Source organism: Rhinopithecus roxellana, chromosome 12 (assembly GCF_007565055.1).
Source record: "Rhinopithecus roxellana isolate Shanxi Qingling chromosome 12, ASM756505v1, whole genome shotgun sequence".
Lineage (NCBI taxonomy): Eukaryota > Metazoa > Chordata > Mammalia > Primates > Cercopithecidae > Rhinopithecus > Rhinopithecus roxellana.
The window spans coordinates 41,628,052-41,655,923 of NC_044560.1; the positions used below are offsets into that span (position 1 = coordinate 41,628,052).

General features: G+C 39.5%; 1 protein-coding gene across 1 annotated transcript in view; it reads right to left on the minus strand.

Moving 5' to 3' along the window:
• Nucleotides 1-27,667, minus strand: part of IL23R (interleukin 23 receptor) — a 78,233-nt gene extending 50,566 nt beyond the window's left edge. The window contains exons 1-4 of the mRNA XM_010357079.2: nt 27,528-27,667; nt 25,866-25,964; nt 24,452-24,748; nt 17,359-17,482 (exon numbers count right to left, since the gene is read on the minus strand). Of these exons, the coding sequence (XP_010355381.1) occupies nt 17,359-17,482; nt 24,452-24,748; nt 25,866-25,935 (491 nt within the window). The 5' untranslated portion in view covers nt 25,936-25,964; nt 27,528-27,667. The remainder of the gene's footprint in view (nt 1-17,358; nt 17,483-24,451; nt 24,749-25,865; nt 25,965-27,527) is intronic.
• Between the last annotated feature and the right edge of the window lie 205 nt (nt 27,668-27,872).

Genomic DNA, 27,872 nt, shown 5'->3' on the forward strand with positions numbered 1-27,872 from the left:
TTTTTCTCTTCTGACTTTAAGTAAAATTAAACATTTTCATGAACTCCTAAAATTATTGTGGGCCCTAGCCACTGTGCCTACTGTGCCTATTAGTGAAGTCAGCACTGGACATAGCTTGGAATAGCCAGAATAGCTACCTTTGGAAAGGAGTACTGCATTTTGGTTCAGTGCAAGGACTGTGAAGTCAGACATTTCTATCAGGATATAGGGTGAGGATGGAGTGGTGGGGAGGAGTCAGGATGGGGTGAGAGATCGTGATAGGGTAGGGGAAGGCCAACCTCCTGGACAGAGACAACCAACATGTTCTGAAACAAATACATGAAACAAATACATGATATTTCTGAGAAGGTTCAACAAGTGCTATAGCCTGGATCCTGAAAATGCAAGAAGACACTTGTAGTGGAACAGGTCTGTCAGAAGACCTTCCATGAGCTACTGATGGATCAGAACATATCATGTAAGTGATAGAAAGAGAGTGCATACAGTGAGATTCACACCATTTTGAGGGTCTCTGGGGCTGTCTGGCACCTTTACAGAGGATTGATGGGAAATGAAAGTGGTGGTAGTAGAAAAATCAAAAGGCTATACAACAATCCATAATTGGATTATTAGTCTGAAGTAGGCAGAAGCCAGTGGGGGTGGATATGAAGGATTTTGAGACAGGGTCTGGCTCTGTCACCCAGGCTGGTGTGCAGTGGGGCCATCTTGGCTCACTGCAACCTTGACCTCCTGGGCTCAAGCGATCCTCCCACCCCAGCCTCCTGAGTAGCCGGGACCACAGGCATGTACTACCATGCCCAATTAAGTTTTGTATTTTGTGTAGAGATGGGGTTTTTCCGTGATACCCAGGCTAGTCTCCAACTCCTGATCTCAAGCAATCTCCCCGCCTTGGCCTCCCAAAGTGCTGGGATTACAGGCATAAGCCACCTTGCCCAGCCCATGAAGGATTTTGAGTGTAGAACTGACTGGACCTAATGACAGGTTTGATGAGGGGAAAGGGAGTCATGCACTGTGGAAGAGGATGGAAAAGATAAAGAAGAAAGATCTAGTTTAGAACAGGGGAATAGAGAGGGCTATTAAGTATCATTTCCAAGCATATTTATCTAAGTTTTTATAATTGAATGAGAATCTCCAAGAAGCCCAATATGGTAGAATTCCAAATGATATATGTTAACGCCAAAATTTCAAATTGTATTCATTGGTTGTGGACAGAAACTTTGAGCCTCTGTTTTTAAATCTCTACCCCCAAATAATCACACGGTGTTTTTAGTGGACGAGAGTTGGAGGCAGTGGTGAAAGGAGTGCTGGAGAATGTTTCTTTGCTCCTCTGATTTCTGCAAAGAGATTTGATATTGTTTCCACCCTTATCCTCTCCAAGTCTCATGTTGAAATGTAATCACCAGTGTTGGAGGTGAGGCCTAGGGGGCAGACCCTTCATGAATGGCTTGCTGCCCTCCTGGCAGTAATGAGTGAGTTCTCGCTCTGAGTTCAGGCAGATCTGGTTATTTTAGAGAGTGTGGCACTTCCCCGCTCCCTCTGTCTTGTTCACCATCTTCCTGTACAGCCTGCATAACCGTGAGCTGAAATAAAACTCTTTTCTTCATAAATCAACAGCAGGTATTTTTCAACCCTTCCCTGTATTCTGTGGAAGGAAAGGAGGAAGAATTCGGTCAGAAGGTCGTGTAAGGTCCGAAGCAAGGAAGACCGGACGGAAATAGGGACTAGGGAGGAGTCGGCAGGGAGGGAGGGAGGAGGGAGGGCGAGGGGAGTTAGGGAGGAGTTGGCGGAAGGGGTTTGGGGCGGCTTGAAGGAGGATTGTCTTGTCTTCGAGGAAGTTACCTTCCGTCCTTCCGTCGCTCTGATCTTCCTTGCTCTCTTTCTCGGGGTGGGGGAGTTTTCTTTCGGGGTTAGTTCGTGTAGCTTGCTTTCTTTTTTCTTTCTTTCTTCTTTTTTTTTCTTCCTTCCTTCTTATTCCTTGTCCTTCGTTCTTCCTATTTCTGGCTCTCTGCTTTCTGTCTTTTTTTGACTTCTTTTTCTTTCTTCTCTTCTCTCTTCTTAATTTCCTTCTTCCTTCCTTCCTTCCTTCCTTCCTTTCTCTCTCTTCTCTCTCTCTCTGTCCTCTCTCTCTCTTTTTTTCTTCTGGTCACCGTCTGAGTGCCATGTGTTGGCCACAGCTCAATGCCAGACCTTAACCTCTCTCAGGGTCAGGAGATCCTCCCACCTCAGCCTCTTGAGTAGCTGGGACTACAGGCATGCACCACCACTCTCAGCTAATTTTTTGTTGAGACAGGGTTTTGCCACATTGCCCAGGCTGGTCTCGAGCTCTGAGCTCAAGTGATCCTCTTGCCTTGGCCTCCTAAAGTTCAGGGATTACAGGTGTGAGCCACCACACCTGGTCTAGATATTTCTTTATAGCAAGTCAAGAATGGACTAACACAGGAGTGTCCTCAAATCTCCTAACCTCTTGTCCCACTCCTCGTTCACTCATTCTTCTGCAGAGATAAATAGGCCCCCCTCAGACTCCAAAACACAACGTAATCTGTAATCAGATTCATTTGTGACATGGAATTATTTTCACTGGACTTTCCTCAGTTCCCATTTCTTGAGCCCTTTGAACTACCTACTCCATTATTTCATGTTCTTAAGTTTCTCAGATTTTCTACCTCCTTGGTAACTGTATTCAACTTATTCCCATTTGGTCTTTAGTCCTTTTATTGTGATGTTTGCCTTTACTCTTCCTTGAAACGGCTCTTTTAAAATGGTGTCCTTTGCAAGGTGAAGTCCTCTGAATCATCATTTAAGCATTTATCCTTCTTGATTGGTTGTAATTCTTACTTCCCTTGCTACCCAAAGCCTGTTTTCTGGGTTAGAGGGCCTCCCTCTCTCACACCTGCTTAGTGACATGTCCCCCTCCAGTCTTCCATCTGGGTTTCTCTCCCTACTCTCTGAGTGCACCCACATTGAAGGTCCATCCCAGCACTTGCCTTTTCCCTGACCCCTTTTTTCTGGGCTCACTCTCTTCCCAGCTTCAACTGCTATTTCACATGTGTGTCTCCCACATACCTGTGCCCTCACTGGGAGCTTCATTTGGATGTCTGACTGGAAACAGAACTATAGAAAATTGACAACTAAATTATCTTTCCATGCAAATCAGCACTTCTTGCCAGTATCTTCATTGTTGTCAAAGGCATGCTGTCCTCCTTTCTCAATTTGCTATTTTTAACAACTTTCTCTTCGTCACCTTTAAGAGCCAACCAATTACTAAAGAAGGTTAAGTATTTTTTAAGCATTAAAATATTATTTTCTTACTTTATCTTTTTTCCCTGTTTTGATAGCTATGGCAATGCTCTAGGTCTTTATTACCTGTGTGGTATATTACTTTCAGACTCCTAAGTTAATTGCATTACATCGTGAAACTGAACTTGATATAGATATACTACTTTAGAAGGAAAATAACCTTGAAATCTGAACAAATGCTGGAAAGCCAAGTAGCCTACATTCTTGTTTTATTCTATGTTTTAGAGACAGCGTCTCACTCTGTCACCCAGGTTTGAGTGCAGTGGCACAGTCATAGCTCACTGCAGCCTTGACTTCCTGGGCTCAAGTGATCCTCCCACCTCAGCCTCCTGAGTAGCTGGGATTGCAGGCATGTGCCACCAGGCCCAACGAATTTTTTTATTTAAAATAATTTTTTTAAAAAGAGATGCAGCCTCCCTATGTTGCCCAGGCTGGTCTCGAACTCTTGGCCTCAAGGGATCCTCCCACATGAGGATTACAAACATGAGCCACTGTGCTCAGCCATGTACATTCTTATTTTCATCAGATGGAAACACTTCACAAATTTGCATGCCGTCCTTGATCAGGAGTCATGCCATCTTCTTTGTCCTGCTCTAATTATAGTGTCTGTGCCACTGAGGCAGACTCTAACCTGATTTTTTAAATATAATACCATCAACAGTCCTCTCTCTCAGGAGACAGCCTTGACTGGATTTGTGGAGACGATGGAGCTTAAAAACCACTGTCCCTCTCTGGGACTCCACCAAGTCCTGTTACTACCATACATCTTTTCAGCAACTCCTACATTTTTCTAGCCCCAAAATATCCCACCAGGATTAAACCTGCCAGCCACTTACATCTTTTGGAATCCAAGAAACACGCTTGCTGAGACACAGAAAAAAGGAACCAGCCTTATGCTATTAATACCAAGTAGTAAGCACATGTCTAAGTACTATAGAAATTCTGTATTTTATATAATTTATATAAACTTATTGCTACTACCAGAACAAGACAACCTCAGCAAGTGGTCAAGGAATCTCTCTAAGGCTGATAGTCATTGGAGGGCTGAGGAGCAACTCCTCTTGTTCAGCTCAGGTTTTTCAGTTCCAGTGTATTTTTTCTGTGTTGTCCCTTTCCTCATACCAGCGTGAGATCACTATGAACACCATGAGAGGACTAGAAGGATATGTCATGGCGACTAAAATCACAGGGGTTGGGCTTTAGAGACAGACCTATCTTCAAATCCCAGCTCTGCCCCTTGATAAGCTGTAAGACTTGGGGCAAGTTACTGAAGGTCTATACAGTTCAGGTTACTCATCCTCAGTATAGGAGTAACATTGTTGCTATCATGAGTAAATGAAATAAGAAACAGAGTAGATGGCTTGCCACATAATAAAGAACTCATTAAACAACAATTATTCTGAATTAAGAGATACTGGCTGAGGCCAGGCGTGGTGGCTCACACCTGTAATCCCAGCACTTTGGGGGGCCGAGGCGGGCAGATCACTTGAGGTCAGGAGTTTGAGACCAGCCTGGCCAATGTGGTGAAACCCTGTCTCTACTGAAAATACAAAACTTAGCCAGGCACAGTGGCGGGCACCCGTCCTCCCAGCTACTCAGGAGGCTGAGGATTGCTTGAGCCCAGGAGATGGAGGCTGTAGTGGGCCGACATTGCACCACTGCACTCCAGTCTGGATGACAGAGACTATGTCTCCATTTTTTTTTTTTTTTTTTAAAAAAGATATTTATGATATGTGACTTTGACACATTCTAAAGAATACAAATGAAACTTTTAAAATTGCTGTATTTCTTATCAGTGAAATTTCTCTTGTATCACTGTATCTTAAATTATGCCATTAAATCAAGATGTTTACATAGTTACTTTACATTCTTTCTGAAATAAGATGAAATGTAAATACCTTAACAGAGAACTTGTTATAAGGTATGTTAACCTCATGCTAAGTCAGAATTCAAATGTGAAAACAAGGAAATGACAACTCTATGTAAGTAGTAAGTAGGACATCTTTGAATGTTTTCCAGTTAGAGAAAACCACATTGTATGTTCTTCATTGGTTTGTGGCTAATTCTTTTACCACACATACTGAGACCACAAGTCAAAATGGAAATGTATTTTCAAACTGACAGTAACCATAGTTACTAAGTAATTTAATTCTGCTCTTAAAGTCTACCCCATATTAGCACCTAGACCACAAAGCACTGTTTTAATTGAAGAATCCGATAATAATGACTAATTACACCTTAGGGTTATTTTTATATAGAACTTGTGATATTGTGACATAATAAGAAATATATATTTGGTCTCTGTCTGGTTCCCAGCACACAGCTCCTAAAACCCTTGGAATCTCCAAAGTGCTAATGAGATGACTAATGGCTGGGGGCTCCTGGAGAGGCTCGGGGTAGGGGCTGGTTGCCAGGGGAACCAACAACGTGACGAGAAGATTGAAACTTTCAGTCCTCCCAACCCCCTCACCCTTTCACCCACCCCCATATCCTGGGAAGAGAGAAGGGCTGAATGTTGAGTAGATCACCAATGGCCAATGATATGATAAGTCACGCTTATGTAATGAAACCTCCATAAGAACCCAAAAGGACTGGGTTCAGGGAGCTTCCAGATATCTGAACACATGAGGATGCCTGCAGGGTGGTGTGCCCGCATGCCTTGCCCCATGCATCTCTTCCATCTGGCTGTTCATCTGTAGCCTTTGTAATATCCTTTATAATAAATTGATAAATATAAGTAAAGTGTTTTTCTGAGTTCTATGAAACACTCTAGCACGTTAATCAAACCTGAGGAGTGTATCGTGGAAATCCCGGTTTTTAGCCAGTTGGTCAAAAGCACAGTTCATGACCCAGGGCTTGTGATTGGCATTTAAGATAGGGTTGACTCTTGTGGGACTGAGCCTTTAGCCTGTGGGATCTGATGCTACCTCCAGGTAGATAGAGTCAGAATTGAATTAAATTAGAGGACATCTAGCTGATGTCTGCAGGAGAAATGATTGGTGTGTGGGGAAAATCTTCCCGCATCTGGTGTCCGAAGTGCTGTTGAGAGTAGAAAGGAGAAAAACACTTTGGTTTTTCCTCATTTACAGAACTGTGTATTACAAAGTTTTTGAATATCTTATTTCTATTTCTTTTTTTCATGGGCTAATACATGACAGATGATTTGTTGAAGGGAGTTAGTATAATGCATATTTTTCTGATGTTCCCTGAGCACCTAGATGTAGTTGTAATTTACAGATTTTCAATAAACATTACAGATTCATCTTGATAATGGTAAATAGTGTCTTTCATTCATTTAATCACTCATTCAATAAATATTTACTTAACATTGACTATATTCCAAGTATATTTTTAGATATTGGGGCTACAATGAACAAAACAAATGAAGTCCCAACTGTCATGGAGCACACATTTTGGTGGAAACAAATAAATATAGAATCTGATCTATGTATGGTGAGAAATGTTCAGAAGAAAAATAAAGTGGAGTTGAAAGGTTAGGCGGTTCTGAGAGTAAGGGTGGGATTTTTGGGTTTTGTTTTTAGAGAGATGAGGGAAGTCTTATCTGAGAGGGTGACATTAGGGCAATAAAGAAGCCCTGCGGCTCTCTGGAGGAAGAGCATTCTAGGTAACGTGCAAAGGCCCTGAGGTAGGACATTGCTTGGCCTGTTCAAAGAGCAGCAAAGAGGTCAGTGAGGTTTTACTAGGAAAGGGATTAAAGATGAAATCAGAGAGTTTTGGAAGAGGGGAAAGTTTAGAAGACTTGTAAGGTCACAAAGAGTCCTTGAGGGGCCCTGGCTTTGATCTCTGAGTGAAATGGGAGGTTCTGAGCAGAAGGGTGATGTGGCCTGAGGTGCGTGTGAAAAGGATTACTGTGAAAACTCATGAGTAAGGGACTCTGGAGGAAGCGAGTTGACCAGTTAGAAAGTTCTTGTACTCCCAAGTGAGAGATGATGCAACTTGGATTTCAGTGTAGGTGGTGAGGTCATTTTACAAGATAGAGCCAGAAGGTTTTGCTGGTCAATTAGATGAAGGGCATAATAGAGAGGAATCCAGGAGGATATACCTGATTTTGACCTGAATAATGTAAACGATAGAGTTGCCATTTACTGAAATGGGAAATGCAAGTCTGGGGAGAGGAAACAGGGTGTTTGGTTTTGAAAATGTTAACTTCAAGATAGCTTGAATGACAGGTTAGAAACATGGCAGCTATATTTGGTGGAGATACTCAGACAGAGGCATACATTGGGGAGTTTTACACCATAAATTTGAAGGCTATCCTTTAGGAAATGACTGTAGATAGAGATAATAAGAGGTCTGAGGTGTGAAAGTTGCACATACGAGGATGAAAACACTTTTACCAGACCCAGACAAAATAGGGCAGGAAAGGCCCGAAGGAGAGGAGGCCCATGCTTACACGTCTGAGATAAGAACTGCTTCCAAGGACTTTCTAAAAACCTTTCATTCATCCCCTGCTTTGATAAGGTTTATCACTAGACATTCTTTAGGACTGCAGTAATCCAGATAAGATGTTCTCGGAAGACCCCTTACCCAGTAACACATCTCCACTAATTAACTAACAATCACTCTGGCTTTGAGCCTCTGGAACCAATGAACTCTGTTTCTAAACAGCTCACATATATCCCTTTTTGGTAATAAAAGCTTCCCTTTATCCTCTCCCTCACCAAATGCACTGCTGCCTTGCCATGTCATGCATTCTGTATTATAATCCTTATTTATATTCTCAAGTAAACGCAACATATTTGGAGATAATTTTCCCTAGTGTCTTTTTTTAGGCTGATAAAATATAGAGTTCTGGGTCACTATGAATTTATCTGAAATGAAGAGGAATCAGCAAAAGAGACTGAGATAAAGCTTCCAGGAGGGTGGGAGGAGCAGCAAAAGGGAGTCCTGTCCTGGAAGCCGAAAGAAGGAAGTGAAGAGCTACATTAAATGCTAGGAGAGTAAATGTTTCTGATAAGAAAGATAAAGACTGAGACTAAACCATTCAATCTGGCAATGGGGAAATCATCAGTGACTCTGATAGGAGCTGTTTCAGTGGAGTGGTAAGGACACAAAACATGACTAAACTGGATAAAAGAGAGAAGAGGGAAGATAGAGACAGACAGTACAGACAACTCTTCTGATTTTTTTCATAAAAAGAAACAGAGAAATTGGGTAGTAGAGGACAGGGACCAAGGGAGGGTTATATTTTTCAAAAGGGCAAAGGCTACAGCATGCTTAAAAGCTGATGGGAATGATGCAGTAAAGACAGAGACAATGACAATGCAGAAGGAACAGAGGAAAGTTTTGGAGCAGTGTCCTCCAGTAGGCAGGCAGGATACGATCTAGTACCCTAGAGGAGAGTTAACCTTAGGGCAATGGTAATTCATCCATAGCAATAGCAGGAAAGATCAAGCATATGGGTACAGATGTCAATGTATTAGTCAATGGGGGAGGCTGTGGTATTTCTCATTGCTTCTGTTTTCTCAGGAAAGTAGGAAGCAGGCCTTCAATGGAGAATGAGGAAGGGAAGTTACTGGAGAGGAGAAATGAGAGAAAAAGTAATGAAGTAATGACTGGGCTTAGCAAGACAGTGACTTGGCTAGTGAAATGTAGTAAGACTACTGTGTGGCTCTCCTGGCCCAGCTGAGGTTAGTGGTCATGAATATAAAGCAGTATCAGTCAGCAAGGTTGTGTTTGTCTCCAGCCACAATTAGCTCCCTGGGCTCACAATCAGTGAGGAAATGGATTCTAAAATATAAACTGCATTTTGAGTCCTAAAGGAATTACTGAAACCTAACATAGCCTTAAAAATAATATTTGGAATCACACCTAAGAACTCTTTCTGGTTATTAAAAATACGTATGTAGAGAAGAAGATGTGGCAAAAACAAACAGGCCTTATGAATAGGCAGAGGAGGCCATTGAATTTAAGGACTTTAAAATGATATCACATCTAAAAATATTTGCCTTATTGGTCTTCCATGGTGCCTGAAAAATCCCAAAATTGGTGTTATTCTAAACTGTTTATGAGTTTGTCGTGCACAGAAATGGTGTCTTTTTTTTTTTTTAATATCTAGAGTTTAACACAATTCCAGGAAACCATCAAATGCTAAATAAATATTTGCTAAGATGACTTGAATGGGACAGAATGCAGGGCTATCATTCATGCATTTTTATTCAACAAATATTTATGGAGTAGAATGCACTGAGACAGACATTACCAGTGTTTCCAAGATAAAGAAAAAATATATTTACATGAAATTGCTGAAGATAGTGGGACTACAGTAGGGTTATTAGCACAGGTTATTTTAAATTTTTTTTCCTATCATTACCCTTTGAAACAGCAAAACACAGGAGGTAAAAGAAAATATGTGAACAGCTACGAGGCTCTGTCTGGCGATGCCACCACAAAGGTGCTGGGAAGATGAAGCAAAACAGATAAAATTCTTTACAACTTCACCCCAACACGAGGAGGCCCCTGATGGCACCTATGTTGCCATAGGGGAAACACTGCCTTTCTGCAACTGGAGAAATGAGTAGGTGGTCTCAGGTAAAAAGCTTCTCTGTACATGTGATTTTACTGGAAAACTGAACCACATGAGTTAGAAGTGAAACCTTGCACATGCTGATCTCTACCTAGTTGCCAACGTGGAAAATACCCTAATAACTGAACATTTAGAAGAGCTCCTTTAAACCTAATACTACCTCGACCACAACATTCATTATAAGTCATCTTTCTCCTGGAGGGAAAGATTTTTTGGCAGTTAGAGAAATTGACTTGCTCTTTTCTTTTCTCTTTTCTTTCTTTCTTTCTTTTTCCTCTCTCTCTCTCTCTCTCCCTCCCTCCCTCCCTCCTTCCTTCCCTCCCTCCCTCCCTCCCTCCCTCTCTCTCTCTCTCTGTTTGTTTTTTTGAGACAGGGTCTGGCTAAGCCAACCAGGCTGGAGTACACTGGCTCACTGCAACCTCTGCCTCCTGGGTTCAAGCCATCCTCCCAAGTAGTTTGGATTCCAGGCACCCGCCACCACGCCTGGCTAATTTTTTCTTTTTTTTTTTTTGTAGAAATTTTTGTATTTTTTGTATTTTTCACCATGTTGCCCAGGCTGGTCTCAAACTCCTGAGCTCAAGTGATCCACCTACCTCAGCCTCCCAAAGTGCTGGGATTACAGGCGTGAGCCACTGCACCCAGCCCTCTTCTCTAATTTTTTTCAACTCATTAGTTTGTTTGTAATTAATCATTAGATAAATAGGTGTTTGTTTTCTTTTCTGACCTGTCTATATTTATGGAAGTTAGTCCTTTGACTTTACCAGAGGAGAACGTTCTTTTTATGCTAACCTTTTATATCTTTTATGTCCTCTTTAAAAATGTAATAAAATCCCATTAATCTGGCCTCCATCAATTCAGAACTTGGTTAGGTTTATCAGAGGTTGGCTATAGTTTATTGTTGGATTTTAAGAAAGAAGGTGGGAGAAATAATTCTTAAAATATATATGACCTTATATTATTACTTAACTAGACAATGAAAGGGAGATGCAGGAAATGTCTATTTCTAGTTACCAACTAGAATAATTACTCAACAAATATTTATTGAGCATTTACTATGTGTCAGGCCCCATTCTAGGTTCAATCAATACAGCAATGAACAAATCAAACAAAAATCCTTGCCCACATTAAGCCTACATTCTAGTTTGAATGAATAAATGTACTATTGACATATAAAAGATAAGTCTTTCTTATTAGAGCACATGCAACATCTCTTTCTAGATTTTTTCCAAAATTATTGTATTACTTAAAAATATATGAATAAAATTGTCTATAATATCCTATAAATAATAATTTTTATGGCTTTACATTAATATTTCTCTCAATCAAATCAGTCAGGTTTCCCTTGGGCCATAATATTATAATATCCTTTGCTATAGTCTGAATATTAGTGTACCCTCAAAATTTACATGTTGAAACTTAAACCCCAATGTAATAGTACTAAGAGGTAGGGCCTTTAGAAAGTGGGAAAGTCATGAGGGCTCTACCTTCATGAATCAATTTAGTGGCCCTATAAAAGAGGTTGAAGGGAGCTGCCTGGCCCCTTCTACTATGTGAGAACATATAGAAGTCACCATCTATGAGGAACAGACCCTCAAAACCTGTTGACACTTGATCTGGGATTTCCTAGCCTCCAGAATTGTGAGCAATAAATTTCTGTTGTTTACAAATTACCCAGTCTAGGTATTTTGTTATAGTCACCTGAATAGACTAAGACACCATTTTGTGTTGTACTTAATTGTAAGCGTTTCCTATATGCAAGTCACTTCCTATAATTTGCTTTTTTATAAGCTTTGTGGTATTAATTATCCTCATTTCACAGGAGGCTGAGGCTCAGCGAGGCTAAATAACTTTTCTAAGATTACACAGCTAGCAACTATGGCTAATACTGTTGGATGACGGTACCAAACTCCATTTACAATGCCCTTCTGCCAGGTTCCCATCCAGACAGAGTAGACATGTGACACCGTTGTGGCCAACTCAATGTAGGTGCAAGTCCACAGGAGGAACTCCTTTGCTCTTTACCACTTTTCCTGCCTGGAACTTGGATGAGAAGCCTGGAGATACAGCATCCAAAGATTAAGGTCAACACGCTGAATATCGCAGAGTAGAAAGAGGAAAAGAGCCTAGATCCCTGGAGTATTACTGAATTATCATGCCACCTGTTATTACATGTAATTGTGACCTGATATAAATAAGGCCATGTCTATTTAAGTGACTGGACTTGAGTAGTTTTTTTGGGTTTTTTGTTTGTTTGTTTGTTTGTTTGTCTGTTTTGAGATGGAGTCTCACTCTGTAGCCCAGGCTGGAGTGCAATGGCATGAACTTGGCTCACTGGAACCTTCACTTCCCATATTCAAGCGATTCTTCTGCCTTAGCTTCCTGAGTAGCTGGGATTACAGGCATATGCCACCATGCCCTGCTAATTTTTGTATTTTTAGTAGAGATGGGGTTTCACCATATTGGCCAGGCTGGTCTTGAACTCTTGACCTCAAGTGATCCATCTGCCTCAGCCTCCCAAAGTGCTAGGATTACAAGTGAGTGCCACTGCGCCTGGCCTGCACTTGCGTTTTCTGATATTTGTATCATAAAAGACACCTGACTGATAAGTTTCAGAACTGGAAATTAAATCTAAAACTCCAAAGCTCATGCTCTTTGCAATGAATATTTCTGAAAGCATTCTCTTTAGTAAACTTATTCTTAATACTTTCAGAGTGACTTTTTGAGTACTGAGAACAATCTTAGTACTCATAACTACTACAAATATTCCTTACTTTATAAAGTGAATGTGTTCCTCAAACGTCACGTGTAAATAAATTTAAACATATATAATTTTGAACGCATTACAGGATTTTAAAAGAAATATATAATACATAGTTTTATAAAATATTCAGAAAATATTTTTATGATACTAAATAGGAAATTAGGTGGGGGTTAGCAAGTTTAAAATTGTATCAAACAAATATATTTTTTCAAATTGTGGTTCATCTATCCGGAATTTGCAATGCAGTTTTACTATGAGGAACCTCAGAAGGCAGGTAAGTCAGGCTTGAAAGAATTAGCCCTCATCCACTAGGATAGCAATAACCAAGATAAAAACAAAGGTTGGCAAGAATGCGGAAATACTGGAACCCTTATACACTGTTGGTGGGAATGTAAAATGTGTGACTGCTTTGGAAAACATTATGGCAGTTGAACAAAAGATTAAACACAGAATTACCAAGAGACCCAGGAATACTATTCCTAAATATATGCCCAAGAGAAATAAAAATATGTCTATACAAAACTTGTACACAAATATTAATAGAAGCATAATTCATAATAGCTGAAAAGTGGAAACAACCAAAAGGTTCATCAACCAAGGAATAAATAAATAAAATGTGTTCCAAATAATGGAACATTATTTAAAAAAGGAATAAAGGGCCAGGCGCGGTGACTCACGCCTGTAATCCTAGCACTTAAGGGAGGCCAAGGCGGGAGGGTTGCCTGAGCTCAGGAGTTCCATACCAGTCTGGGCAACATGGTGAAATCCCGTCTGTACTAAAATCCAAAAAATTAGTCGGGAGTGGTTGTGTGCACCTGTAATCCCAGCTACTCAGGAGGCTGAGATAGGAGAATCACTTGAACCCGGGAGGCAGAGGTTGTAGTGAGCCGAGATCGCACCATTGCACTCCAGCCTGGGCGACAGAGTAAGACTTCATCTCAAAAAAAAAAAAAAAAAAAAAAAGAAAGGAATAAAGTACTGATACATGTTACACCATAGATAACCTTGAAAACATTATGCTGAATGAAAGAAGCCAGTCACAAAAGACCACATATTATATGATTCCTTTTATATGAAGTGTCCAGTGTAGGCAAATCCACAGAGACAGAAAGCAGATAGTGGTTGCCATGGACTGGGAAGATTGAGGGGAAATAGGAAGTGACTGCTAATGGATGTGCTTTTTTTTGGCATGATGAAAATGTTCAATATTGATTGTAGTGATGGGTGGATGTGATTTTTTTGGGCATGATGAAAATGTTCAATATTGATTGTAGTGATGGGTGCTAAAACTCAAGGAATGATATACTTTAAATAAGGAGAATTGTATGGTAGATGAACTATACTTAATAAAATGTTATATTAAAAACAAAGGAAGAATGAATTAACCAAACAACCAGGATCAGCAGTTCAGGAGATCCTTCCAGGTTCAGGGAGATAGTGAATATCCTCAAGACACCAGGCTCTCTGTCAGTCTGGCACTGCCTGGTTTTTCTGTGAGCTTGAAGTGGAAAGGTCACTGCCATACTGCCCTCACCTTCAAATTCCTAAAGTTGACTTAGCAATGAGACTCTAGTTGTCTCGCTCTCATGGCTTTTCTACTTTACCCTATAGGCAAGGGATAGAGGTTTAGTCTCCAATGGTTTAGCCAGAGAGATCCCCGTTAAAATCCCTGCTCCTTTACTTCTTAGTCAAGTGACTTTGGAGAGGTAATGTGAGCTCCCCAAGCCATCTGTAAGATGGGAACAATAACAATCGTTCCCTCACAAGGTTGAGAATTGAAGATGTCATGCACATGAAGTACAGAGCACAGTACTTAGCATATTGCATCTCATCCATCAACTCTACTCGTCCCTGATATCAGAGTTTTCATCATCTCTTTGGTACTGGAATATGTCTCTGTTTAACTCCTGTTCAGAATGAAAGGTGTATGCCTCTTGCCCATGGCATGCAGCTGGTAACTCCAGGTCTAGTAATGTGTTCATTAAATCTGTCTAGTTTCTACATGCACTTTCTTGAATGAAGAGGTATTGCTTTTTAGGTTTCACTTAATCAAAATTATTCTGAGTATCCAACAGGTAGAGAGAGAGAGAGCAAGATTAGGTTATTCTCTTCAATACAGACCAGGTTTGGTGCCTGGGAGAATTGCTTGAACCCAGGAGGCAGAGGTTGCAGTGAGCTAAGATTGTGCCACTGCACTCCAGCCTGGGTGACAGAGACCCTGACTCAAAAAACAAAAACAAAAACAAAACAAACAAACAGAAAACAAACACCGTATAAATAAATTAAAAGATTACTTTTTAAAAAAGAAGGTTATTCCCTTCCATAATGATGAGAACTGAACAGAATATTTTAAAGATGCCCTGCGATCTGGACCTCCACATGCCTGCGGCAGAAAATAAGTTAAGAAGACAGTCAGGCAACCTATGTTCAAATGCCACCTCTCCTTCTCTGCAACTGTGTGGTCCCGGATACATACCTGACCTCACTAAGTCTCAGTTCCCTTGTCTATACCAATGGGAAAAATAATTGCATGCATCTGTCTTAGTCTCTTTCAGCTGCTATACAAATACCTTAGACTAGGTAATTTATAAACAATAGAAATTTATTGTTTACAGTTCTGGAGGCTTGGAAGTCCAAGATCAAGGCATCAGCAGATTCAGTGTCTGGTGAGGGCTCACTTTCTGCTTTATAGATAGCACCTTCTGGCTGTGTCCTCACAGGGTAGAAGGGCAAACAAGCTTTCTTTCAGACCTCTTATGGAAGGGCAATAATTCCATCCATGAGGGCTTCACCCTCATGACCTAATCTCACTTCAAAGGCCCCAACTCTTGTTACTCTTGCATTGGGGGTTTGTTTCAACATATGAATTTTAGGAGGACACAAGCATTTGTAGGATCCCAGTGCTTCACATGGTTGTACAGGTATTAAATTAGGCAGCATTTATAAAGCTCTTGGCCCAGTGCCTGGCAAACAGTAAGGGTCCAATAAATGCTTTAAAAAATAGTTTGTGAAATTTTTAAGAATTACTGACAGAAAAAAAAGTGTACTTCAAAAACACCACAGAAGGCATTTTATTTTATTTTATTTTATTTTACTTTTTATTTTTTGAGATGCAGTTTCCCTCTTGTTGCCCAGGCTGGAGTGCAATGGCGCGATCTAGGGTTACTACAAACTCCACCTCCCGGGTTCAAGCGATTCTCCTGTCTCAGCCTCCCGAGTAGCTGGGATTACAAGTGTGTGCCACGACACCCGGCTAATTTTTGCATTTTCAGTAGAGACAGGGTTTCACCATGTTAGCCAGTCTGGTCTTGAATTCCTGATCTCAGGTGATCCATCCGCCTCGGCCTCCCAAAGTGCTGGGATTACAGGCACGAGCCACCATGCCCAGCCGGCATTTTATATTATTTTATTTTATTTATTACTATTTTTGAGACAGAGTCTCGCTCTTTCGCCCAGGCTGGAGTGCAGTGGCACGATCTCAGCTCACTGCAACCTCTGCCTCCTGGGTTCAAGCAATTCTCCCTGCCTCAGACTCCTGAGTAACTGGGATTACAGGCACCTACCCCCATGCCCAGCTAATTTTTGTATTTTTAGTAGAGATGGAGTTTCGCCATGTTGGCCAGGCTGATCTCGAATTCCTGACTTCAGGTGATCCACCAGCCTCAGTCTCCCAAAGTGCTGGGATTACAGGCATGAGCTACTGTGCCTGCCCTGGAATTTTATTTTTTAATAAACTAAACAAAACAAGAAACACGAATAAGGTGAGCAACTTGTCCTAGTTTGCCCACAACTTTCCAGGTTTTAAAACTGAAATCCTTTGTCCTGAAAACCCCCTTAGTATGAGACAAACAGGAAAGTTGATCAACTATACAGACACTAAATTTAAGATTTGAGGGTCAGTGTTAACAATTAATAGCTTCCATGAATTTAGTGGTAATGTGGCATGATTATACACACTTTAAAAGCCAAATTCCACATAATGAATTAGAACAAACCCGTGTATTTAGGTTTTATTTTTAGGCCCATTTAAAGATTAAAAATCATAGCAATTCGGGGAAATTAAGTTGTTGAAACCCTAGAAGAAGAATAGAGCAGGTATTTAAGCAATAATTTATTATTTTATTTTATTTTATTTTATTTTATTTTATTTTATTTTATTTTATTTTATTTTATTTTTTGAGAAGGAGTCTTGTTCTATTGCCCAGGCTGGAGTGCAGTGGCACAATCTTGGCTCACTGCAACCTCTGCCTCCCAGGTTCAAGCGATTCTCCTGCCTCAGCCTCCCGAGCAGCTGGAATTACAGGTGCCCGCCACAATGCCAGGCTAATTTTTGTATTTTTAGTAGAAACCAGGTTTCACCATGTTGGCTAGGCTGGTCTCAAACTCCTGACCTCAGGTTATTCGCCCACCTCGGCCTCCTAAACTGTTGGGATTACAGGTGTGAGCCACTGTGCCCATCCTAAGCAATGATTTAAAACTGTGCTGGGCTGTACCACCATTAGGCCCCTGCTACCAGTTACCTACAAATGAATAAAAAGGGTTGAAAGATCATAGAATACTTTCCTGCCAGAGTGAAAATATTAATGGCCCGAAAAGGGCATTGGTAGGTTCACTGATCATAAGTAGGAAATTAGGGATAAATCAGGGTATATATTTAATGTTTGAGGCTGATTTCTTGGATCTCCGCTGGAGGCAGAGCTCTGGCTGAACCAGGGTGGAACCTCTTATATGAAGCCATGAGGAAGGGACCTACCTCTTCACATGCACCACGTATTTTGTGTCTATGTAGGTGAGCTTCCCAGCATTCCAGGTGCAAGTCATGTTGCCTGAATATTCATAAATGACACAGGTTACCTCATCAGGAACATCTGGCGGATCTGCAACAAAACATATCACTTAGGAGCTGCCGTAAGAAATATGAAGTTCTCTATAAAGTAGTCAGTTGAGAAACTGACAATTTTATTTGAAAATCAGGTCAATCAGCACTCAGCACCTGCCTGCTCCTCATTCCATCCCTACTACCTTACCTTGCAACCCACTTTACCATCAAGTATCCATTCCTCTTCTTCTTATACTTGACTATATTACACTAAATTCAGTCTCCCCCAGCTACTCCTATATCTTTCTCTTTTTCTTAACAGCTAAACACTTTTAAAGAGCCTATTATTCTTCATTTCCCGTATGCTTTTGAACCCAAAACAATCAGGATTCAGCTTCCACAATTCCACCAAAACCATTGTTGCTAAGGTCTTCGATGACTTTCTCTTCAACAGACCCCATCTCTTGTCATTCTTCATTGAAAATTTTTTATAAGAAAGAAGGCTATTTGTTCCTTTTCATCTATTTTGTAATGAAAATAAAAGTCCACAGAAATTCTCTGCAGCATTTGATATTTTGCTCACTCCCTCCTTGAAAGCTCTCTGTTTTAAAGCTGGGTGTGGTGGCTCACCCAGTAGTCTCAGCTACTTGGGGGGCTGAGACTGGAGGGATCCCTGGAGCTTAGGAGTTTGAGGCTGCAGTAAGCCATGATCAACACACTGCACTCCAGATTGGGTGACACAGTGAGACCTTGTCTCAAAAACAAAACAAGAAAAGAAACCTCTTTGCTTTTGGCTCTTGCAAATGGGTTCTTTGTAGTTTTCTTCTCCTACTCTGGCAGACTATCTTCTTCTCTTGCACATTTTCCACTACTCATTTTAAAAGTTTTGTGTTCATACATGCAATAAAATATTATTCAGCCTTAAAAAAGAAGGAAACTTTAACACATGCTACAATGTGGATGAAACTTGAAGACATTATATTAAGCGAAGTAAGCCAGACCCTAAAGGACAAATATTGCATGATTCCCCTTACACAAGGTATCCGGAATAGTCAAGCTCGTAGAAAGTAGAATGGCAGTTGTTGTGGCTTGGAGGAGAAGGAAGTGGACATTTGTTTAAAGGATACAGAGTTTCAGCTTGCAATAAGAGGGTTCTGGAGATAAATGGTGGTGATGGTTGTACACTAGTGTAAATGTACTTAGTGCCACTGAACTGTATACTTAACCATGGTAAAAATGGTACATTTTATGTTATGTATTTTACCACCACCACAACAAGGTTTTTTAAAAGTTTGGTATTCACGCAATTCTATTTCAAGGCTCTTTTCCCGTCATTCCACTCAACTCATCCCACCCCTATTCCTGCCCAGCTCTTTCTCCAGGTGGCCATATTATGGGGAACATTTTTATTTTTCGTTGGCTAGCATCTTTCCCTCTTGAGAACTGACATCCTCTCTAGCCCCTCACTCCAATCTCACCCCCACCCCAACCCCAAGGCCTGTCAATCAAGAGGCTCTCCACAGAAGTGTGCCTTTGAGGTAGGCTGACTAATAGGAGAATTTCCCTTGGGAATGAACGTATGACTCATGATGAACCAATCAGAGTTCTCTAAGGCACTTTTTCTAAACTGTTGTAAAAGAAGCACACTCTGTGCTCCTGAAACTGCTATCTCTGAGTAGCATGTGAGCTGTTAGTTGCTGGTGGCCATCTTGCTGTCATTGTGAAACAGGCTTTTTCACAGTCTTTAGTCTATTTAAGAATGAAGCCAACACAGGGGAAAACAATACCTAGCAGACAGGAAAAGATGAGAGAGTTCTGATGACATTGACTTTTTGGGGCCTCTAAAGCCTATGAAACTCCAACCACTATCGAATGACACCCAGAATTTTCAGTTATATCATTCAATAGTGAATAAGATTAAGATTTTTTAAAATATAGAAACATTGAGAGTGTATTAAATACTCACTTTTCAGGTGTGGCTCTCTTATTTCATCCCTACATGTGAAATACTGCTGGGACACTTGACTGCTCAGAGAATGACAAGACAAGTGGAAGGATAGAAGCTCATAAAGAATAAAAATACAGACATTTAGGCATCTGACGTTCCATCCAAATATTTATCTTAAGTACATATTGCTTTCACTTCACCTGCAAATTGCTTACCAAGAATTTGCTTGTAAAATAATAAACAAATATATTAAAAATTTTATTCTGACTGCAAAATAAGGCGGTACTAGATGTCTTTAAACCTATCAAATTAGCAAGGATTTTGAAAAATGACAGTACACAGTGTTGGTGTGGACTCATGGAAGTCCTCTAACACACTTCTGGTGGAAGTACAAATTGGTCCAGCCTTTATGGAGAGCACTTTACATATCACAATCTGTAAAAGCAGGTGTAATATTTTGCAACTCAGCAGTTATACATCTAAGAATGCATCCTTAATGAAATGTTCATAGATATATAAAATATTTGGCTTAAAGGATGTGCCCTTAAAGTACTGTTCATAACAATGAAAAAATTATAAACAAGCTCAATTTTCCAAAATAAGGTTAAATAAACTACAATCCAGTCCTAAACACATCCAAAAGCAATGCTGTAGAAGACAATTTAAGTACTTGGCCTTTGGAAGGAATTACAGTATATTTATTTAATGAAGTAATGATCATATGGCAAAGTGAAAAAAGCAGGTTGCAAAATGGTTCAATTAGTGGTTTCATTTAAGCGAGAGATTGAGAAACATTCTCAATCTGAGGGTCTGAAATTTCAAAGACATATTCCAAATTATTAAAGAGGGATTATGGTTACTAGCAAAGTTATAGGATTATGGGAATGATAGGTATTTCTTTTTTGCTGGTCTACATTTTAAAAACTCTCTATATTGAATGCAATTTGATTTTACAATTAAAAAACTATTTTCATATATCGAAGGTCTAATATCCTTTTCAAAAAAGCTATTTTCAAACAGTAAGAACACACTAAAAAGTACTTTACAATGTTTTGGTGACTTGTAGCATTGAGTTACAATGGTAACTGGGCTCCAAGTAGGGTAAAATAAATCTTTGTTTTAATTGAGCCTTAAATGAAGTAAGTGTGGAAACATGAATTTAAATCATTTTGGAGATTCAGTTGTGGTCCCTCAATGATTACAATGATTGGTGCTGAAGTTATTTTTCCCTCTGGTTTCAGATAGAGAGTGTCATTGATTTGGCCATCAGATCGTTTGGGCTATGTTACACCACGGCATCCTACGTGAAGTGAATTCTTGGGGTTACAAATGTCTGGTGGTTAATTAACTTTGCAAAAGATCAAAAAGATGACTATACACACACACACGCAAATAAGTATTTGTTAATATGAAGCAATTTAAGATGGGCCTGTGAGTATGGTTATGAAAATAACATCAAGTTGTTGTTAGGCCTCATTGCCAGGTTATTCAATATCCAAGAACAAAACCTGGCTATACAACTAGATACTAGAGAATACCCTGAGATGTACAAAAGGGGGCTTATGTTTTTGCTCTTTCCTGCCAGTCCCACCCTTCCCCTATTATTGGGACACTCAGGAATCACAGGCCAGGTTTTTTGTTAATTCAGAGTCTAGCCAAGGATCCTTTTCTACTGAGAGCTTCTTGAAAGCAGCCTGTGATTTCCTCTTCTTTGTACTTCTAGCATTTAACACATTTTTGGTGCATAGTAACCACTCAATAAAGTTTATTCCATGAATTGATTGTCTCAATTAAGATAGTAACGAGAAGGATTAAAGTGGAGAGAGATGCAATGCTTCTGGCAAAGATCACTCTACAATTTCTTACTCAAGCAGGGCACAGGCCAGCCTAATTGTTCTGTAATCATACTTAATAGCAATGTTAGAAACAAATATTCAGAGGCTTTTATTGAATAACAAATGTGCTTTCATCATTGTAAATAAAGGCCAAAGAAGGTCAAAATTTAAAAAGTCAAAAATACTTAAAATTTTAAACAAATGATTAAGTGGGAAACGTGACTATTTGTGCACGGTTTAATTTTATATTTTTAAACGAATAAAGATATCTTGTATTTTATCCGATGACTGGTATGGTCTCATTAGAACAAATTTCCCATAATATGTGTGCATTTAATCTTAGATAAGAATCTAAGAAGTGTTTAGGATTGTGGCTAAAAATGGAAATTGTGATAATATGGTTCATATTTCACAGATTATACATTAAAGCACAGCACTTTAAAATATATTTGGATAGCTTTTCAAGGAAAGTAATGACTCATTTATTTTGTCTTTTACAATTTGTCTCTAGTCTAAAAAAATACATATAATCATTTTGTTCAAAGCAATGATGATAAGTTGACATAGTAAATCTCACATGACAAATATCCTGTGATCAAAGTTGTCCAGTGAAAGCAATGTGATTTCTAGAATGCCACAAAACCCTCAAAAACCTTTTTTTGACCTACTTAAATAGGAAGTTTTGTTGCTAAGAATGTAGAGCTCAAGAAGACATTCAGCTTGAATCCAGGGGTTTGAGTAAATTCTCACCTGGCAGTTACATTTTTACACTCATAACCAGAGGCCTATGAAAGGAGTTACAACTCACAAGTTAAATAAGTGGAAAGAGTGATGTTCTTTCTAAGCAGCCATCAGCAGAGAACGTATTTCTATTAAACTGTCCTGGAAGAGGAACAAAGTCCATTCTCTTATCTTCTACGTTGCCTGGTGTTAGGTTTGGGGACAGAGGCCCCTCAGCCAACACTGAGAGGGCTCTTGGGAGTAATCAGTGATACAAACTGCAACACATGGAAGGTGGTATTAACGAAGATGTATAGGAGGCCATTGTTTTGGACTGAGCTCCTGCACTAGGCCCCCACATACCAAATCAAAACAAAGTCACTCCTGTTAAGTGACATATAATTAAGCTGAAACTTTAAGGAAGCAGGTAAAACTTCCACAGACTAGTTTTTCCTGAAAACAGAAAATTCAAAGCAACCACGTAGAAAGAGCCCAGTCAACCTGAGCAGGGATGATAAGGAAACCCCCTCTGCTTTAACCATTACAAGGAAAACAACCCGAAGTAACAATGTTAACCAATCTGGTAGGTTTTATAAAAATGTCATTTCTTGTTCCTACCTTACAAAAACCAACTGTTCTGTTATAATAGTAGAACCAAATAGTAGAACCAAAACTAAGTACATAATTATACAAGCCAGTCCATATCACTATGGTAACTTAAACACCTCCAGGATACTCAGATTAATTTTATAGAATGAGATGCTGCCGATTTATGAATCACAAATAGAAACCTATCAGATCTAGAAACTAAATTTGCTGAAATTCTGTTTTTTAACAGAGACAATGTTTATTTTGCTTCCTTTTTTCCCTCTGGCTTAAATTAATAACTAACCTTTTCCTGTAACTGTGAAAGTTGCTTATTTGCCCTCCAAAAAAATTGTATGGTCTCTCTACCCCTCTCCCACCCCCAAAAGATAAATAGTAAAGTATTTAAGCATTGAGGTTTGGTTATGTTTCCTGAGGATGTGGACAAGCTAAGGAGATTTCATGCATCAGATAAGATGTCTGCCTGCGGTTTAATTTCCACAATTTAGGGCAAGTTTAGCAGCTTTAAGGCATTAGTTTAAGGTAGGTTTATTCTTTGACTCCAAAACCTATGACTTTCCTTCCTCAACTCACCTCTACAACTTTCTATAGTTCCCTCTCTTGAAAAGCATGCAAGATCAGCTGCTCAGAGTTAAGTAAGACAATGGCTTCATTATAGAGCAAGAAAGGCTCTTACTTTCCAAGCAGCCACAATGGGGTCAAGTGGTAGTGGTGATATGGGTCTGCCCCCAGCTAAGTTGTAAATGTGAAGAAGAAGCAAGAACTGAGGTTTGATTCTCAAAAGTATGGAGGAAGGGAACACGGCAAAGACACAAACTCCTTTATTTTTTTACTGAAAATGGGTTCAAGTGCCACAGAGAATGAATATCTGAGTTAAAACAGTGCTGAACTTATTGATTTACCCCCTTCATAATAGTAGAACCAAAACTAGGTATATAATTATACAAGCCAGCCCATATCACTATAGTGATTTAAACACTTCCAGGACACTCAGAGCACAGATTGAATTTAGCATATATTTTTAAGATTAACTTGACTAAGCTTTTAAATAAATTAATAATTAGTCCCTTCAAGGTGGGTTTTAAGAAAAAGAAAAAAATTAATAGTTACAGTAACAAACACAGTGATTGTAAATTGGAATAGTGAGATTAGGAACAGAGGATTGTAGGAGACTCTCCCTATGTTTTATCAAAAGGATGTATTTTCAAGGATTTGGGTACTGATGTACTTTAAATTTTATCATATGCTTCCAAATAAATTATTGAAATCAGGTGCATAACACAGTCTGTATAATTAGCCTCCTTTTACAGGCGAGGAATTGAGGCTTAAGCAAATTGCCCAAAGTCGCAACCCTAGAAGTACAGTGGGAGCACAAAACTAGTTTTGCAACTCCCCCTAAACCTTGGCCTCAAAATTTCTCAATGGGATCTGCTTCAAGATTAATTATATTAGTTTAGAAAAATAAAACAAGATTAAAAGAGCAACATTTTAAATCTAAGAGTGCTGGCCCTCACATATGCAGTGTTCGTTCAGGGCAGAGGTGAAAAAAATGTTTTTTGAATGTATTGGCAACATTTTAAAATTTAGAGAGTACACATTAAGATTTCATATTTCTGTCTTCCTTTGAAGAGCCAAAAGATGTAGGAATACTGGGCCCCTGTGATTACTGGATCTGGGCAGTGGCTCCCCCCAGGAGACCACCTGTGTACTTTCTTCTCTGCATAGCTCCTATCAGCTTCTACAATTCATATAGTTCACCAATCTGGCCCTGGAGATATTTGAGTTTGCAGCTCCTGTATGAAACTAATCTAAAAACTGAACTATATCATTTTGTCCCTATTTTTAGACTAGTGTGGTAATGACCAGGTAATTGTTAGACTAGCTTTTGTTTGCTTTTCGAATGTGCCCCAACACTTACATCCAGAAGAAATGTCTTTTCCACATATCAGTGTCTCTTGAAAATGATTGGGACATTCAGCAGTGCAGTACATAGAAGCATGTGGTTCCAGAAAGTTTTTATACCAAAGCCGAGCTGTTGTTTTATTAATCCTTGTGATTTCAAATCTTTCTTTGATGCCATTTTTATAAAAATGAAGTTGCCTTGGTTGGCAGTTCTTAATTGCTGCTTGGCAATATATAGAGATATTCATACCCATCTTAAAATTTGTGGCTGGTTCTACCCAAATGTGGCCAGAGCAGTTTATATTTGTAATTCCTAGAAATAAATGGAAAAATAATAAATTACATGTAAAACATTAAAACAAGAGATTCAGAAGAACATACTATTGCATTTTAAATTTATTATTTCTATTAATTAAATGATTCCATTGAAAACAGTTTTAGGATTAGATGTATCTTTCATAAACTAGTCTGTTAGGCTTTTTTTTTTGAGACAGTCCCGCTCTGTCGCCCAGGCTGGGGTGCAATGTCGCAATGCCGGCTCACTGAAACATCCACCTTCTAGGTTCAAGTGACTCTCCTGCCTCAGCCTCTGGAGTAGCTGGGATTATAAGTGAGCACCACCATGCCCGGCTAATATGGGGTTTCACCATGTTGGCCATGCTGATCTCGAATTCCTGACCTCAGGTGATCCACCCACCTCGGCCTCCCAAAGTGCTGGAATTACAGGCATTAGCCACCTAGTCCAGCCTCTGTTATGCTTTTATTGATGTTCAGCAGCATGGCACAAGACTAGAGTTAGCCTGGAAGCTTCTCTAAGTGTCTAAAGAGCAAATATAATTAGCTGTCCTACTTTAGAGAACTGAGAGATTATGAAGCTACAGTATTTTTCAAAGGTAAGATTAGAAATAACACTGGGCACTGTAGAATCTGAACCCCATTCTCTAGCTACTCAACCAATCTTTTGTTCTTTTTTAGATAAAGCCTACTTTTTTCAGTAAAGTTTGAATATAATGAATAAAACCATACTCTTGCCAAGGGCCCACACAGTTACTATGTGCTAGGCACATAGTAACTATCAATAAGTGGTTTGTGAAATAGAATTGCATTCAAATGTTTGACAGGTTATTATATAACAGATATAATAGTTTGAAGGTAGAAAATGCCAACTTAAACTAATAGGCTCCTTTGTGGAAATATTCACATGTGAGTAAGAGGGCTGTCCAGAAGGGAAATTTGAGAAAGAAATCCTGCATTTGGAAGGAGATTGGGCCATTTTTATTTCATTCTGTGTAATTTTTATGCACACATTTTTTCCAGTCTAATAATATTTGTATTCTTCAGAGATTCTAACATAACACCATTAAAATAATAATCACTCAATGTTCCATTTGTTGAAGGAAAGACAGCAGTAGATACACAAAACACCATACCTCCATGACACCAACTGAAGAGTATGTAAAGGGCTATTACCGCATCCCATTGAATAGTGACCTGATTCATATCTGGAAGCAGGAAAAGACTGTTATCCTCTGGAAAAAAAATATGAAAAATGTTTAAATTGTAATATTTAGTAAAATAATAAAAAGCATTACATTTTTCCCTAAGAGTTATTGTATTTGATGGGAACCTTTTATTAGGAAGGGAGGAAGAAGGAAGGAAGGGAGGAAGGAAGGAAGGAAGGAAGGAAGGAAGGAAGGAAGGAAGGAAGGAAGAAAGGAAACAGAGCAAAGAAATGTTACTGGTATATTTAGGAGATATAACAAGAGATGGAGAAGTAAAGCAAACAAATGGAATTTTATACTCTTCAAAAGTGACTATGAATTAACTCAGTAGGGCATTTGATCCATTACAATTCCTCCTAATCTAGCCTTTCTCATCAGAAACCTCCTCCTCTGAGTTAACTTCTTTATTTATTTTATGTTTTAAATTTTTTTAGAGACAAGGGCTGGAGTGCAGTGGCATTATCATAGCTCACTATAACCTCAAACTCCTGGGCTCAAGAGGTCCTCCCAACTCAGCCTCCCAAAGTGCTAGGATTATAGGCACGAACCACCATGCCTGGGCTGAGCTAACTTCTGGTGATGAATTCTTCTGCCTGCCAAAGTTATGTACTTATCACACTCCAGAAATACTAGTCTTTGATGAGCTAAACCTGGGAAGAGCCAAAAATTTCAGAATTCCAGAGAAAATGGATTCAAAATGAAGAAAAGTGAAGTGAGATTAAGCAATATGTGCTATCACCAGTTAGACTGTAAAAAGCCTTTCATCCGGGGAGGCGTGGTGGTTCATGCCTGTAATCCCAGCACTTTGGGAGGCAGAGGCCGGTGGATTGCTTGAGCCCAGGACTTCAACATCAGCCTGGGCAACATGGTGAAACCCCGTCCCTACTAAAAATTAAAAAATTAGCCCAGCATGGTGGCATGTGACTGTCATCCCAGCTACCCAGAAGGTGAAGGTTGCAGTGAACCATGATCACACCATTGCACTCCGGCCTGGGCGACAGAGTGAGATCTTGTCCCCCAACCCACCAAAAAAGAGGAAAAAAGCTTTCATCTGTAGAGAACTCGAAAGGAACACATTATAGAAATTCCTAATAATACTGTTGTGTTGACAACTAGAGTTACATTATTCAATTAATCAGTTACATTAATTAACTCATTTACTCAACAATCAACATTATTCAGTTATTTATCTGTTTAATAAAACCTGAGCTTTTTCTGTAAAACAACAAGAGAACGCAATGCACAGCTCATCAAATCGCATAAAGTATCTAGTAACATTAAAAAAAACTGGGGTCCCCCGGCTCAGAAATATAGGGATCCCTTTCATAATTTGTTAGCAATCGTAATTCTTCTCTTCATAGAAGAAGCAGAAGCCCTAAAAATGTTCCTAGTTAGAAGTTAACTGATGGAAATATGCAATAATTATTATTTAAAGTGATGTGATGCCATATAATATTATAGATTCCCTCTTCATCAGTAACCACTGCATGGAATATCATGAAAACTTGCAAGAGAAAACAACTTGGCCCATGTATTTTCAAAAGGAAATATATCTGTCTTTAAGTATTTGAATGATCACTGCCTATTTACCTTTCAACCTGTTTGAAGGACATGATTCCACTTCAGAGCCAGGCTGCCACCCTTGTTGGCTGTGTCATGTCTTCTTTCCTCACTGCCTGACTGTCAGTGATCACTAGATTTTCAGCTCTGAGGTCAATGGAAATGTCAGCAGAGCCCTGACCTACATTTCAGACTCTTGAAGAGGAACTCAAACTGTCCAATTCGAAATGACTGGCTCTCGTGTAACTACTTGGGAAAACCCAGATTACTGAAAGTGAACTGTTTTGTCAGTACTTTTTTTTTTTTACAGCTTAATTTAAAATTGTGTCATCCAAGAGGCAGAACACTTATACATGTTTTCTTAAAAATGTCAAA